The following is a 16669-nucleotide window of genomic DNA, read 5'->3' as shown; positions in this document are numbered from 1 at the left end:
AAGTGCAGTCCCAAATAGCGTGTAAATAGGTGTCTGGGGGTGTTTTGTGTGCAATGTGAGCATGTTTCTGAAGTAAAACCCATTTTAAATAATTTATGTCCAGTAAGGTGAGATCTATGAAGTACTTTATACTTGTCACGATCACCTGTGAGAGTGCCCATCAGCCACTAGAGGGCACTCCATCTTGGACTCTTGTTTTCACCCCTTGGACTACAATTCCCATATTCACCCCTGGACTCATTATTACACTCATTGCACTCAGCTGTTTTGTGTTTCATCATTAGTGTCTGTCTATTTAATCTCAGTTGTTTCTGTCCTCAGTTGTGGTTTGTTGTATTTGTTATGTGCACTGTTTTATATCTCTGGCTTGTTGTTTTGTGGACTGATTACCTGGATTTTGACCTCTTGCCTGCCTTGGATTTACGTTTCTGGACTCCCCAATAAATACTTATGCTGCACTTGGATCTTTTACATCTTGTTCTTGTGCACCCGTGACAGAACAAACCACCACACAAAGGATCCAGCAGCATGAGTATTCGGATTAGTTCCCCAGCCTCCATTGGAGAGCGGATGGCTCTGGTTCGGGCAGTATTGGCGCTGCGACAGGAGGGGAGTGAGGTAGGGTGTTTTGCCCAATTTTTCTGGACATTTTCAAGAGGACTGCGGTATAATGATGAGGCGTTAAAAGGGATTTTTAATGGATGCCTCGACAACCCTCTGTCTCAGTGGGAGTTGGAGGGGCTCCAGACCCTGGATTTTTGGGGTTTCGTTTTCTACCTCGAGGATCGGGGTAGGAGAACCTCACCTAATCTACCAGTCAGTGAGTCCGTTCCCGCCTGTGAGTCCACTCCAGAGTCTTCAGAGGAGGTGGGCACTGAGCCTCAGCTTCACTCCGGTAAAGGGAGGAGGAGGAGAAGGAAGAAGGCTTCTTCCATCCTTCAAGGCCTGGAGTCAGCTCCAGCCAGTGAGCCCGCTCCAGCCAGTGAGCCCGCTCCAGCCAGTGAGCCCGCTCCAGCCAGTGAGCCCGCTCCAGCCAGTGAGCCCGCTCCAGCCAGTGAGCCCGCTCCAGCCAGTGAGTCCACTACAGAGCCCGCTCCAGCCAGTGAGTCCGCTCCAGCCAGAGAGTCCGCTCCAGCCAGTGAGTCCGCTCCAGCCAGTGAGCCCGCTCCAGCCAGTGAGTCCACTACAGAGCCCGCTCCAGCCAGTGAGTCCGCTCCAGCCAGTGAGCCCGCTCCAGCCAGTGAGTCCACTACAGAGCCCGCTCCAGCCAGTGAGTCCACTACAGAGCCCGCTCCAGCCAGTGAGTCCACTACAGAGCCCGCTCCAGCCAGTGAGTCCGCTCCAGCCAGTGAGCCCGCTCCAGCCAGTGAGTCCACTACAGAGCCCGCTCCAGCCAGTGAGTCCGCTCCAGCCAGTGAGTCCGCTCCAGCCAGTGAGCCCGCTCCAGCCAGTGAGCCCGCTCCAGCCAGTGAGTCCACTACAGAGCCCGCTCCAGCCAGTGAGTCCGCTCCAGCCAGTGAGTCCGCTCCAGCCAGTGAGTCCGCTCCAGCCAGTGAGTCCGCTCCAGCCAGTGAATCCTTGTTGGGTGAGCCACCGCCTCACCCTCATAAGCGGAGGAGAAGGAGGAAAAGGGCTTCCTCCGTCCGACAAGGCCTGGAGACCACTCTAGAGGTTGTCTGTGGGTTCTCCAAGCGCCTTGCCCTGCCGGCGCCAACGAAGCGCCTTGCCCTGCCGGCGCCAACGAAGCGCCTTGCCCTGCCGGCGCCAACGAAGCGCCTTGCCCTGCCGGCGCCAACGAAGCGCCTTGCCCTGCCGGCGCCAACGAAGCGCCTTGCCCTGCCGGCGCCAACGAAGCGCCTTGCCCTGCCGGCGCCAACGAAGCGCCTTGCCCTGCCGGCGCCAACGAAGCGCCTTGCCCTGCCGGCGTCGCCGGAGCAGCCGGAGCACGCTGCCGTCCCAGAGCAGCCCCAGCCTGAGCACGCTGCCGTCCCAGAGCAGCCCCAGCCTGAGCACGCTGCCGTCCCAGAGCAGCCCCAGCCTGAGCACGCTGCCGTCCCAGAGCAGCTCCAGCCTGAGCACGTTGCCGTCCCTGAGCAGATCCAGTCCGAACACGTTGCCGTCCCAGAGCAGTTCCAGTCTGAGCCCGCTGCCGTCCCTGAGTCCTCCGCTCTCCCTGATACGGCCACGGAGGCCGTCACCGAGCTGTCCGCTCTCCCTGATACGGCCACGGAGGCCGTCACCGAGCTGCTCGTTCTCCCTGATACGGCCACGAAGCACCCTTGGCCAGCCCTGTCGCCACCGCCCAGATCTTCTGTCCTGCCGCCATCATCCAAGCCTTCTGCCCTGCCGCCCAGGCTTTCTGCCCTGCCGCCACTGCCCAGGCCGTCTGAACCGTTGGAACCAGCCTGGTCAGTTCCTCCGGCACCACCCTGGCAATCAGCCAGGATTCCAGACCCGCTGGAACCAGCTTGGTCAGTTCCTCCAGCGCCACCCTGGCAATCAGCCAGGACTCCAGAACCACTGGAACCAGCCTGGTCAGTTCCTCCAGCACCGCCCTGGCTATCAGTTGGGCACCCTGGATCTGGCCCACCATCCCTCCCCCTGATCCTCCTCCTGTCCACCTCCCTCCTGAGTTTTTTGTGTTTTTGTTTGTTTTCTGGTGGAGCGTCTGGTAGCCGCTCCTTTGAGGGGGGTAATGTCACGATCACCTGTGAGAGTGCCCATCAGCCACTAGAGGGCACTCCATCTTGGACTCTTGTTTTCACCCCTTGGACTACAATTCCCATATTCACCCCTGGACTCATTATTACACTCATTGCACTCAGCTGTTTTGTGTTTCATCATTAGTGTCTGTCTATTTAATCTCAGTTGTTTCTGTCCTCAGTTGTGGTTTGTTGTATTTGTTATGTGCACTGTTTTATATCTCTGGCTTGTTGTTTTGTGGACTGATTACCTGGATTTTGACCTCTTGCCTGCCTTGGATTTACGTTTCTGGACTCCCCAATAAATACTTATGCTGCACTTGGATCTTTTACATCTTGTTCTTGTGCACCCGTGACAATACTGTATAAGTTGCAAGTTGGCGTTTTCTGTCATGAAATAGATATTTTTGCAGATTTGTGTCCAGAAAGCGGCATTGGGAGCAATAGATAAATCTGATTCCCATTTAGCATTGGGTAGGCTTATTGAATTGTCTGATTTGGATATTATTCTATATATTTTGGAAAGTAGTTTTTTTGGAGAGGTTATATTAATTAGCTCTGAGATTGGAGGGGGAAGGTCTAGATTGATTGTCTGAATATCGATTTTTGATTGAATAGATGATTTGATTTGTAAATATTCCAAAAAACAATTACTCCCAATTGCCGTATTTCTGGACCAAGTGGGAAAATGGTGCCAATTTATTATTAAGGAGGATGTGCTGAAGTTGTGTGATGCCCTTATCTACCCATGTGCGTAAGTTGAGTGGCTTCTTGTTAACTATGAAATCTGGGTTATTCCAAATCGGGGTGTATTTAGATGGTGCAATAGGGGTGTTTGTGATTTGATGAAATTTCCACCAGGCTGTCAGAGCTGCCACTATTGTCGGCGTTTTAAAACAGTGATGCTTTTTGATTGTCTGATTATAGAAAGGTAAATCTGAAATGTTAATGTCCTTACAAATTGACTGTTCAGCATCTAGCCATGATAAAGCGTACTTTGATGACGACACTTCTGCAAGGCTAGCCAGGGGTGTTTCCGGACCACCATGGTGGACATTGTCTGGCCAGGGGCCTGCGCTATGACTTGCATCATCCGTAGCTCAACCCCGACTCAGAACTACCCATATGCAATGAGTGCTTTGGCCTACCACAGACTTGCCGGGGGCCAAGACCCATGCAGGACAGAGGTGGTGTGCCCGTAGCACTGCCACCCCACCGTAGAGGGTAGTGAGAGAGAAAAAACTTTTAATGCAGATTATGGCCCTTTTGGCGTTCCATATTTGACACCAAAAAAGGCTTCCAAACTGCCAAGTTTTTCATGCACGTCCGGGCTAGAGACGGGGCGGGGCAAGGAGAGTATGCGTCGCATGACTCCCCCCAGGGGCCCAGGAAAGCATGGTTGTTAAGTCTGAATCTGATTCAGAATGAGCACATCACAACCGTGGGATGCTCAGCCTCACCTTCATGTCCAGAGCCCAACAATCCTCTCTCCAATGTAGCAGTTGACATCTGATCCTCTGCTGGAGCCCTTACTAAGACGCTAGGTCCCCCATGAGAAGGACCAGAAATACACCCAGAAGCTACCAGCCATGTGGGACAGTGAACGTGGCCGTTGTAGTGATTTTGGACTAGTCTCACTCGAGGGTACCACAGATTTAGTGGTTTATGGTCTTAAATATTAATATTAATATTGAGTCAGATGATTCCTTCCAATATTTTTGGGGCACCAGTCAAGTTTCACCTTGACAATAAAGAACAATCATGGAAGATTGTTGACTGAATTACAGTTATATGAATTGGAGGAAGTTCATCATCTGACTAATCTGAAGGATTTGTGAGATATCGTTAACTTGTAGAGCCTCTTACTGTATTATCAACACAAGGAAGACACAAGTGTAATAAATGAATTTTATTTACAAAAGGATAGACAAGAGTAACTAACAACTACTGAATGGATAAAGTGCAAAAAGACCGATAAATGCAAGTGGATGAGTTTGAAGTTACTATGGCAGTTACAAGTTAATCTTATGGAAAGATAAACTGTAGTTTCTTTAGAAGAAATAAGGCAAACCTTATTCTGAATTCAACAAATAAACCAAGAGATTATTTGTTATCAACTGATATCAGCTATGCAAGATCTAAAGCAAATTAGATAATCATATACTGACAATATACACTAATGCCAAGGTCTCTAGAAAGAGGTTTGGTAAGTGATATTTACGTCTGCCTGGTCGTGCTGAATCCGAAGGTGACGTCTTCCACTTGTTGAGCTGAGCAGCGTTGCAGTGGGAAGAAAGGAGTTGGAATCTGTTTCACCGCCTTGAACACGAAGTACTTGTACTGCAAACATAAAGACAAACATCATTAAGTTATATTGAACTTATACCTATGCATTAATGTATAGCTTAATAGGCAAGTTTGTATATTTTGCATGTACACAAACAACATTCATTAAGTATATAGAGTTCTTGATAATAGAAATGGAGAAGATTTACTCCATTTTGTCCACTGTGTGTCTATTTTGTGTCCTTTGTGACTTCAAGTCACATAGTAAAACCTGTCTAGTGAGTGGAGTTCAGTTAACACCTCAAGTCTAAGGACTGAGGGACTGGGGTGAACAATGGGGGAGAATGGTGATAGAATTAGCCAGCTCAATGACATGCTAATGTCATCTTTCTTCCTTTCCACAAATGGTCAGGGTGATTGTCTTGATAGGCTTATCTGCTAGCCTATCTATTCCCTTGTTTGCTTCTCTTGGAGGTGTGAGTTTTTGAGTCCTGTGCTTTTCATCATGGCAGATGAGGTGATGAGGGGAGTCTTCCCTCATGTCTGCCTGCTGATCACTACACCGTCTTAACTGAAGGACACACGGCGCACTGAGCACTGACGTGGCCATGTTGTTACTAAACATGAACCACCCACAAACACAGTCACAACATGTTTGCGATGCACTAGAGGAGTGGGGGGCCCACAGAGAATAGCTCGGCGGGTATTGCCCCACTGTGATCCTCTGGTCACCCAGGCTTATTCACCAAAAGTAGTATTTTTCTGATTCAGAAAAAGAAATTAGATTGGGGTGTAGTGAATTCCAGGGCCCAGTTTACGGCCGGGCCCCTCTCTCTCCATAACAGTGGACAAAGGTTTGCTACATTTTGATTGGATCTCGGTGGACTAACACAAACAAACTGTCCTACGCCATCAGATAAAGATGGAAGGACAACATCCAGACCTCTCTTAGAGGGTAAGAAGAAGACCTCTTGTACCAAGCCTGGGAAGGACAAGACTTCTCATTGGTCCACAGGCAGTTACTGCCCTTCACCCATCTAGACACTACTTCCTAAGGTTGGCCAGAGACTGCCATAAAAATTCCTCGGGACCTTAGCAGAAATGGGTGAAACAAAGAGAGATCACAAAGATCCATCCAAATCCATTCAAAACTATGTTTGAAAACCTTAGAACTGATGCAAACTACACATCCATTTCATACTTATTCACAGAAATAAGTATTCTCAGTGACAGCCATTTGTAGTGCAACATCTGATACAAATACAGCTGTTAATGTACAATTGAATGACAGTTCAATCTTTTTCCATCATGTTTAGTCCCTATCAGTGTTGGGCACGTTACTTTAAAAAAGTAATTAGTTATAGCTACTAGTTACTTCTCACAAATAGTAATGGAGTTAGTAACTGAGTTACATCATTATAAAAGTAACTAATTACCAGGGAAAGTAACTATTGCGTTACTTTAAAAAAAAAAAATTAAAATATGTAAAATAACTTGAATGCCCCCAAATAGAAATATAAGTCTAAGAATAAATTATTCTTGAACCGACTCGTGACTCATGATCCGCTCTTGCTTATGAAATTTCTCTGTACTGTACATAACCTGTTGGTGGCCACTAAAGAAAATGTAGTTTCATATATATGTTTAAATAGTCCTATGTTATGTTTTAAATTAATTTACTTGATTATGAAAAGTGAACAGCATGAGTAAGATGCGCAATATATCGGGAGACATGGAGTGGGTCAGACATGAAGTTTTGTTTTGTAGAAAGCCTTTCTTTAAAGTGAATTTCGTTTTGTAAAAATTGTATCTTAATTTTAATCAATGTTTCATCAACCAATTGCCTGGATTTAATAAATAAGAAGCAAATATAGCAGACAATATAATCATGGCAGGCGCGGGCGCAATCACTGGCACGTGAATTGGAGCGCGTCTTACAGGCTAGAGAACCGAAACTCAGCGTATAGGCTGCTTGCCTCGCAGATAAGAGAAATATATCTATAGAAAGCTTGAAATATCTAAAAACGAAAAGAAATAGGCTACTCTGATTATGTAGCCAACATTCTCTCTCTAGGCGTGTCCAGTATATGCGGAGATGATGAGAGTCAGCAATGTCAACTTCATCTTCGCAGCCGACACTTATTAAGAAAACATTACTTTATTAATAAACAATTAAAATGTCTCCTTGCTGTTTTGGTCACATTCATAATTATTACTTTTGCCGGTTCTTTATGGCAAACGTTATGCGTGCGCTTGAGTGCTATATAGCCTATATTACATAAACGCTCATTATTATGGTTTATTCTCTCCAGTATTTAAGAAATTAAATTAATATAAATGTGATTAGTCAACTAATGGCTTAAATGAATAACTACTAGTCGACTAGAAAAACTTATTTCACATATTTTCGATCCAGCGTGTCACAAAGGGTATTCTGGTTTGAGCTCACGCTCAGCTCGCATGCTCACAGACACACACAGAGCATCGTTCATTATTATCAGTTTAAAATTAGCCTATATTCGTGTAGGCTATGACTAACCGCAGCACACACCAGAGAAAAATCTTTGCAGGTCCTATATGGCTGAGAGAGAGGGCTACTCGGATGAAAACTGCATCAGTGAGCTCAACTATAGTAACGTGGCATTTTTTTTTGCCAGTAACGGTAACGGCGTTGTAACGGGAGAATAAGTAATTCTTTTGATTACTCGTTACTGAAAAAAGTAACAGCGTTAGTAACGCTGTTTATTTATAACTCCGTTATTCCCATCACTGGTCTCTATTTGTTTAGAATATTGCCAAAGGTATTCTGGTGGTGGTTTGGAAAGTGAGAAATGCATTGGTAAACTTTAAAGACACTGTAAAGACTTCCAACTTTGTGCTTTATGCAAATGAGTTCCACAGGGGAGAGAAGGGTGGGCCACACTGTGTGTGTCCCCTCTGATGCCAGCAGCCAATCACAGCACTCGAATGGAGAAGTGCCAGAATGCAATCTCCTCCTTATCGGAAAGGGATAAAGGTACCCTTTCAACAGACACTCCTTGTTCTGAGTCTGCCCTTGAAAGGGGGAAGACGTAACAGATATAGCGTTCTGAGGCCTGGCTTGCGAAGCTGAGACACAACAGATACATCGTTCTGAGTCTGCCCTGCGAAGGGAGAAGACAGAGCAGATATAACACAGTTCTGAGCCTCTGGTCCATCTAGAGAGACAACAACAGATCTCATGATCTGAGTCTACAGCTTGTGAGGCAGCAACAGAGATGACTACGTTCTAAGCCTCCAGCTTGTGAGGAAAGAGACATTAATAAACACTACGTTCAGCGTTTCCATCCAGTGAGACAGTAACGACATCTGCAACAAGGTTAAGCTCAGGAGAGCAAACCGTCACTCCAAGGTACCTTCGTCTGCGTGTTCCAGTTTGTTAAGGACCTTCTGCACCTACACCAGGGCCTCATCTGCGTGTTCCAGATTTTAGGACCCTTTGGTGCTCCAGGAGATCAGCATCCCACAGAGCTTCGTGTTCAAGACTGTTGAAACAGATTCTGGCTCCTCTCCCCACTGCATTGTCACCCAGAACAACCAGTGGAAGACATCACCGTCATCGGACTCGACCAAGTGGAACATAAATATCACTTAACCAAACCTCTTTCCAGAGACCTTGGCATTGCTGTATATTATCAGTATATAATTTCCTAATTCCCATTAGATGTAATATAGCTGATGTTAGTTAATAACAAATAATCTCTCGTTTATTTGTTTGGTGCATAATAAGGTTCTCCACCTTATTATTTTCAGAGAAACACTTTATCTTTCCATAAGATAACTTAACTCTTCCATAGCCACACCCAACTTAATCACTTGTATTCTATGTATCTTATGCACTTTATTCCTTTATCATTCATAGTATTCATTTAGTAGTTGTGTTAGTTATTCTTGTTTATCTTTTTGTTAATAAAATTTATTTTATTACACTTGTGTGTTCCTTGTGCTGATAATACAGAATCGGCTCTACAAGTTAGCAATATCACCAATCTTTCAGATAAATCAGCGGACCACTTTACATTAATTCTAAATGAATGAAAGCCCCTGTTGGGAGTGTTCTCATACTGCCAAGGTAGAAGACCTTGACTGGTACCCTGAACTAGGGAAAAAGGGGGAAGTGGTCATCTGATGTTCTCATAACCACACCTTAAGTGACGAGTGATCCTAAAATCACAACGTCAGCAGTGACGTGAGTACCAATCCCTACTTTACTTTGTGTCCTTGGATGGACAAAGTAAAAATCACTACAGGGGATAAGTGAGGGGACTCCACCTCATTTGAGGCACTCGAGTCTCGACCACGCATCTAGAGCGCCGAACAACATGCTGGGTTGCCGTGGCAACGCGTGCTGTCAGCCAGCAGCTCGACGGCATCTTGACGGCACATGGTGTGCTGAGCGCTCAAGCCCTTACGAGAAAGGCGAGATGAACAACGCGCTGACGTGGGCATACTCTCACAAGAGAATATGAACCACCCACAAAAACAGTCTCAGCACACTAAGCAGACATGAGAGAAAGTGATTGTGGCCGTCAGTGAGGATAGGAAACGACTGCCTCCAGAAACGCACAGACCGAACGACGTCTTGAAAAAGATGCAGTGTCTGTCTGTGAAGCTCTTTTAGAAGCTCTTGTTCTTTGTGCCGGCACACAGGGAACAGCCGCAATGTGACTGAAGGTACACTTTTCACTCTCTGAGTCACATACACAGAGGACCCGGCCCAAATCGCAAACCAAACGGGGCAAATAATGCTGTGAAAACAGCAGTTGAGAGCTGTATAACAGCTCGGAAAGCTCACTCTGGAAAAGCTTGCGGCCTCGCTGTACGGTGCCATAACGCCAGCACTGTAGAACGAAAGCTCTTCAAAGGCTTGAGAAGTCACTCTCAGTCTAATAGCAGGAACACACAGGTTGGCTCCGAAGCGAAAGACAGAGTGCGATTGCATCTGCTTCCTATTTATATACACCTGTCGGAGGCGGTGCGCATTATGCAAATATCGCACGCCAAATTCCATTGGCTTGTTTTAGTTCACTCGAAGCTGATAGGGCTCTCTGGCGAAATCCCAATTTGTCGGTCACTACTGACGTACGTCAAACGTGACCGACTGAAAGGGAACTGCTGTTACGATCATCAAATCTGTCTCTACGGCACAATCAATCTCTTATTGACATCATGTTCACGCTGTTGGTTATAGAGAAACCATTGGAGAGTGCAGAGCTCACGCTGAACAAACTCTGGAGGATTGAGCTGATTATGACTAAACGCCTCTGATTGGCCGTTGTGATCACATGATCAACAAACATGTCTGTGATTTGGCTACAGTGATCAACACTGCAGAAACACACAGTAAATAGAAACCGTTGAGGCTCTTCACACACACACACACAAATACACACAGGATGGTCTGTCAGCAGGAATGAACCGAGCCGCTACTGCAGAAAGCCTGCTATCATTACGCCTTCACATTTAAGTGTCACTTTGATTCTTTTGACAACACTAGTCTGCTCTGTTTCAGGCCTGACAGCTTTTCCACACAGTTTTGTTTAGGGCTCCAGAAGTCTAGGACCGGCACTGCTAGTGAGGTCTGAATCTCTAGTCTCTGTTCAACAGCTTTCACTGGATTAGTGAGGACATTTGTGAATCTGGAGGACATTTTTTCAAAGCTGTAAACACACACACACATCTTCACTGTTGTTGTTCTTGATGTTTCTCTCTTCTTGTGTTCAGATGCCTGTGATCTCACACTGGATCCAAACACAGCACACACTCGACTCGTTCTGTCTGATGGGAACAGGAATGTGACGAATGTGGGAGAAGATCAGTCGTATCCTGATCATCCAGAGAGATTTGATGGGTATCCTCAGGTTCTGTGTAGAGAGAGACTGACTGGACGCTGTTACTGGGAGGCTGAATGGAGCAGAGATAGAGCTGAAATATCAGTGACATATGAAGGAATCAGCAGGAAAGGAGGGAGTAAAGACTGTGTGTTTGGATTCAATGACAAATCCTGGAGTCTGTACTGCTCTGATGGAGGATTCATTGTCTGTCACAATAATAACAGGACTGTTACACCTGCTGTCCGTTCATCCTCTAAGAGAGCAGGAGTGTATGTGGACGTGTCGGCCGGCACTCTGTCCTTCTACAGCGTCTCTGACACACACACACTCACACACTTACACACACTCAACACCACATTCACTGAACCCCTCTGTGCTGGATTTAGTGTTTATTCCTCAGTGTCTCTGTGTGATATTAAAGGATAGAGAGACTCTGTAAATCCTCTTTCTGATCTTCACACACACTCATCAAATCTCACATCATGACAATGAAAAACATGAATTAAAAATGAATTAATACAAATGTAATCTAGAAGTTACACATATAGATCAGACAAACACTGTTCCTAATGTGTAATAAACAGAGTAATAAAGTTGCTTTAATATTCATATTGTAAATTGTTTATCAGATTGTATAAAAGTACATTTGAGACTCATCTGGTGATCGCTTTTGGATTAATCGTGAGCATCCATGATGTAGGTAATCAAGACATCACGTGACATAAACACCTCATCATATATTATTATCATATGGGTCTTGCGGAGCCTCAAGTTTTTTCTATCTTGTTATCTCGTCATAAAAGTTCTTATTACAATGATTGATTCTGAAATTCAGATTCTACTGTTGCTATAGTAATGAACAACTTTCACAAGCATCTGATCGACGGATCAATCACGCGCTCTTATATCTTGTGATATTTCAGCAAAATGTTTACTTCACTTGACAACGATATACTTAAAACAGAAGTTTTTCCTTTGAGTTTTCTGCGTACAGACTGTCAAAATGATCCCCATTCATAAGAATCTGTGAAAATCAGAAAAAAACACTGGTTTACAACACCATTGAATGAACTGAACTGAGCTGGATGATGACATCACTGTTTACTCCAGTGCTGATATAGATAATTTAACTAAATTAATAACTTGATTCTTACATTGGAATTAATCAGTACTGAATTTACTTAAGATGGATACTGACACCATTTTCTTCAAGAGCTGCTGTGCAGCCAAAATTATCACTGTAAAGCTGCTTTGACACAATCTGCATTGTAAAAAGTGTTATATAAATAAAGCCTTGCCCTGCATTCCATTCGGAAGGGCTCATCCTTACGCCCTAATCCCTTTAAAGTGTTTACCCTCCGGAGTGAGAGCTTTGAAGGGATGAAGGGTGTAGGGGTCAAAACAACTCTTTTTGGAACACACTTCTGCATCATCTTAACGCGACAATCGAATAGATTGTGTTTTTGTTTACAATGTCATTTTGACCACAATAATGTACCAAAATCTAACTCATATATATAGTACAGTAGTATAGAAAAACACTATACATACATTTATAGGTAAAATCAAACTCTGAATCCTGTGCAAAGGATCATGGGGGCCTGAAGTGTCCATCAGTTGTAAATCCTTCATTCTGAAGGGCACTTTGAAGTGGCCAGTTTTGAGCACTTCAGTTTGGAATGACTCTTCAATATGGCGGCCATGATAGTTTTCACTCTGAAGAGCCCTTCACAGAGTGATATATCCCGTTTGGAACACACCATTGTTGTTTAGGCAAGGCAGTTTTATTTATATAGCACATTTAACACACAATGGTAATTCAAAGTGCTTTACCTAAAAGAAACAAATACATAATAAATAAAAATAACAGTAAAATCAGAGAATACTCTATCTGGATGGACGAGTCAGGGAGTTTCAGTCAGAGTATTTGTCAGGTTCCTGTGCGTTTAAACAGTACACTTGTTTACACCGAGACCGTTTTCAAAAGTTTGTGTTTTCAGGCCACCAAAACACAGTTGAACAGCCAAAATGCATAAAAGTTTTCAGTTTTTAGTTGTAAACGGTGTCCTGCAAACGGCCCCTTGAGCCGGGGACACACCTAACGATTGTAAGGCCGATTATGAATGTAATTTGATACTTACGACTGATCATGTCCAATCGCGCCGAGTCAGAGCCAGTTGCGTTCAGTCGGTGTTTACAGTTGGTGCTTAAAATCGTGCAGTGTGCTGCGTCTAACGATTCTAGTCTTAGAATTTTAGAAACAGTCATTGCCAGTCCTCCTCACAAAGATTCTTCTCAAATTTGATAATTCCCACTTCTGAAGTAGTGATTACGAGCAAATCGCATTCAAGTTTCGAAAGGAAAGTCATTTTTACGATAGCGCTGAGAGCACGTGAAGGCAGCATAATATTTGCGACCGATGACGTCTCTGTTTCCTTGGAGACTGTGTCAGGCGATTGTAAACAAGCGGCGAAATGGCGTCAAAAAACGTTTGCACGAAAAAATACACATTGGACAACCGGTATGGAAGAAAAACTGGTTGAACTCTGGCAAGAGTACGAATATCTATACAACATATCTTCGAAGGAATAACGTACCATAATAGAAGTGATAAGGAAAGAAGCTGGGCTGCTATTGCGGAAGCTTTGAACGTATCAGGTAACTTACAGGGCCGGATTATCCATAGACGGGATTGGGCGAGCAATGGACTACTTGCACTGAGCCTCGTGACGCACATCCGGTTACGGCTCAGTTGTTTCCGGTTATATATATTTTCAATGCGCCGTTATCACATAAATAACTGAACCCCTCTTAAAACGAGAGTCCTCGGGATGATTTTAAATTCCAGACATATTCAGAAACAAGAGAAGAGATTCTGATGATTACCGTGTACAGACCTTTCCAAACTCAACAGAACTTTAAGTTTTAATCCAACATAAGATGTGATTCTTTCACCACAGGGTGTCAGCGCTCTACTAGTGATTGCGACGCTGCAGTGTGAGACGTGATAAATAAGATCAGAATGAACATAATATTTTAGTCTCTATTCTGTGCCATTTTTTCTGACAAATATTTATGTAATTCACACATTTATGCCAAAAATCCTAATAGTCAAGGTAGTTGCGCTGTCATTGCGTTATTCTTTAAGATTAATTAATAACACCGTTAAAGCAGTTATCACATTCATTCAACTATTTCAAACACTGGAATAAAAGAGCAGTTTTACCTTTTTTTTGTTTGTCTTGCCATCGTGATAATGCGTTGTCACCCATCGTTACTACACTTACCATAGTAAAAAAATGCACTTCCTGTGTGTATCAGTCAAATTCATTTAAATGTAAATTTAACAGGTATGAAATATGATGATTAAGAGAAAAACACTGCTAATGAGAAGACGAGCACTTGACGGCGGAAGGTTAGTGGGGAAATATATTTATTTATTATTCAGAATGCGCATTTGGAAGGGAAATATATTAATAAACATTTCAGCAGGTTGAAGATAATTAATGTTAATGCAGAGAATATGATTAATTGTTTAAAAAACATTTCGCAGCCCTAAAATGTAGTAATAATCTGCGTTTTCACAAGAAGCTCTCTGTATATAAGTGCGCTGAACGCTTACCGGAAACGCTCGAGTCGTAATAAGTAGAACGCGGAAGTAGCTGTGCAAGTAGTCCATAGGGGGGCAACAAGTGATAAAGATAATGACTAACGTTAGACTTTTTTTATCATGTTTTGTATATATATTATTTATCTGGAAAGATACGGATACAAAATTAACAGTTAATGATACAATATATACAGAGAGAATATAAAGAGCCCTGACCCTTTGATCGCGAAAGTGCCCTTTGAGGTCGCATTGTGGTAGTATAATTTACTTCTGTGGTAATTTAATGGTCTGTACAGTGCCGTTTCAAGTCGAACAAGCTTCATTGAGGATCGCAGCTTATCGTTGCTTAACAACGGCGACACCACCGGAGTGCAAGCTCTAAAAATAGATTAATTTACCAAAGTTTACTCACCTCAAATTCTCTCTGTTGAAAACAAAGTGCGCGTTTTCCTCTTTTTTTGTTATTTTCCGCACAAATATAGCTGCAGATGAAGAGCGCCAGCTGTTTGTTTATATCCATTTTCAAAATCCCGCGCACAGTGTGTTGCTTAGCAGCGGTCTCAATCGTAAACGTTTGTGTTCTTCTCCGACTGTCAACGATTAAAATCGGCTCCAGTCGAAGGAAACAATAGACCTTTTTCACAAGAATCGGAAATCACGTGACGCAGGGTAAAGTTAGTTCCGCTATGCGTCTACGGCTATTAGATTGATATGCTCTTTTCTCAAATATCGCTTCTTACCTTTTCTTTTTTGTCTGTTTTCCAAATAGCTTTTCTATAATCTACAAAGAAATTATTTTCTACTTGTTTGTAGCTTATACAGCCACTCAGACCGTTGATCGAATTTACCGGCAGGTGGATTTATTACGAGCCGTAAGCTACAGTAAAGGCTACGCAGCTACTCATTCAGCAATTTCCCAGATCGTATTACGTACGACGAACATTTTTTATATAATTTATTAATTTAAAAAAAAAAATTAACTCCCAATATATACTTTAATGTGGGATATAAAGTCGTGAGATACATATATTGTCGTGAGTAATGTTCTGCTCCAAGTTTACTTGTCACTTGTATAGTATGTATAGCTATGTAGTTTTGGTGCCCCCCAGTGGCAGTTCTCCAGAAAAATAAGTGACTACAATTCTAATACAGTCAGCTCCTCAATCTTCAGATACCATTCTTTGTTTTGCGTTTGTAAAAGCATCATCTGTAAGTTAATTCTTCTTTACATAATACTTGATGATACATATTTCAATATATTTGTGATAGTTTATTCAGAGCTTTGATTTAATGTAATTTTTGTGATGATAGCCTTTAGCTATTAGCCTAGCCTTTGTTTGACAGCACTCAATGTGTTAATTTCAATCTACTATGATAAGATAACTTCTGTATGAGTCAATATTTGTATTTGTTGCCAATTCTTGGTCATCTGATAATCCCATTTAAGTAAATTGATGACATTGATTTAATTTGGGCTATTTTCAGATATACTTACATGAATGCTCTTTAGTCATTGGTTAATTTTCCTGATTGTTGTTTATTTGCTGTTTTTTGCAGTTTTACTCTTAATTCATAATGTACCTGGCATCTTATTAAACGTGAAAGACTAAGATGAATCCTGACTCGTCTGTACTTTATGGATGGAGTTTGGCTGGCTGTTAAATTGCATTGGTAGATGCAAGGAGAACAGTACAAGTAATACGTTTTAAAAATATATAGCATGTTAATCTCATATGGCATCACATCCCACATTCAAGCATATGTTATAATTAATCCTGATCGATTAAAATGATTAAACTAAGACAATTTCCAACACCACACTGTACACAACTATCAGTCTTTGTATGTTGCAACAGCACAACAATACTGTGCATAATACACACTTTAAGATGATGACGACAGGAAAATGAGTGAGAGATGACTTAAGTGTTTATATCCAGAAATATCCAGGGTGCGAGCGGTCCTGCTTCATGAATCAGAGGATCAGGCTTGTGTGATAAGGATCTGCCAGTCGATCATTTCCCCAGCACGTCGCTAAAAACACTCTATACATCCCAATATGTGCATACTATCCACCCTAAATAGTACTGAATATTACTAATGTCACATAGTATGCACGTTGAGACGCAGACACTGTCTTTACAGCACATGGAGCGCGATAATGCACAGCCGCGCCAAACAGACACAAAGAATATAAC

The 16669-nt window shown here is 43.2% G+C and overlaps 1 protein-coding gene across 9 annotated transcripts in view; it reads left to right on the top strand.

Moving 5' to 3' along the window:
- The window catches only part of LOC125243964 (NACHT, LRR and PYD domains-containing protein 12-like), a 283026-nt gene extending 266529 nt beyond the window's left edge, over positions 1 to 16497 (top strand). For 8 of the 9 annotated variants that reach the window (XM_048153914.1, XM_048153874.1, XM_048153905.1 and 5 more), the window contains one exon: positions 10752 to 15885. In XM_048153914.1, coding sequence (XP_048009871.1) covers positions 10752 to 11287 — 536 coding nt within the window. In that variant the 3' untranslated portion in view covers positions 11288 to 15885. Of the gene's footprint in view, positions 1 to 10751; positions 15886 to 16028 lie in introns of those variants that run through there. The other variant, XR_007179189.1, reaches the window with a different exon arrangement.
- Positions 16498 to 16669: the final 172 nt, after the last annotated feature.

This window comes from Megalobrama amblycephala, linkage group LG1 (genome assembly GCF_018812025.1).
Source record: "Megalobrama amblycephala isolate DHTTF-2021 linkage group LG1, ASM1881202v1, whole genome shotgun sequence".
Lineage (NCBI taxonomy): Eukaryota > Metazoa > Chordata > Actinopteri > Cypriniformes > Xenocyprididae > Megalobrama > Megalobrama amblycephala.
The sequence above is the reverse complement of the archived record's forward strand: the minus strand, read 5'-3'. Positions and strand labels throughout refer to the sequence as shown.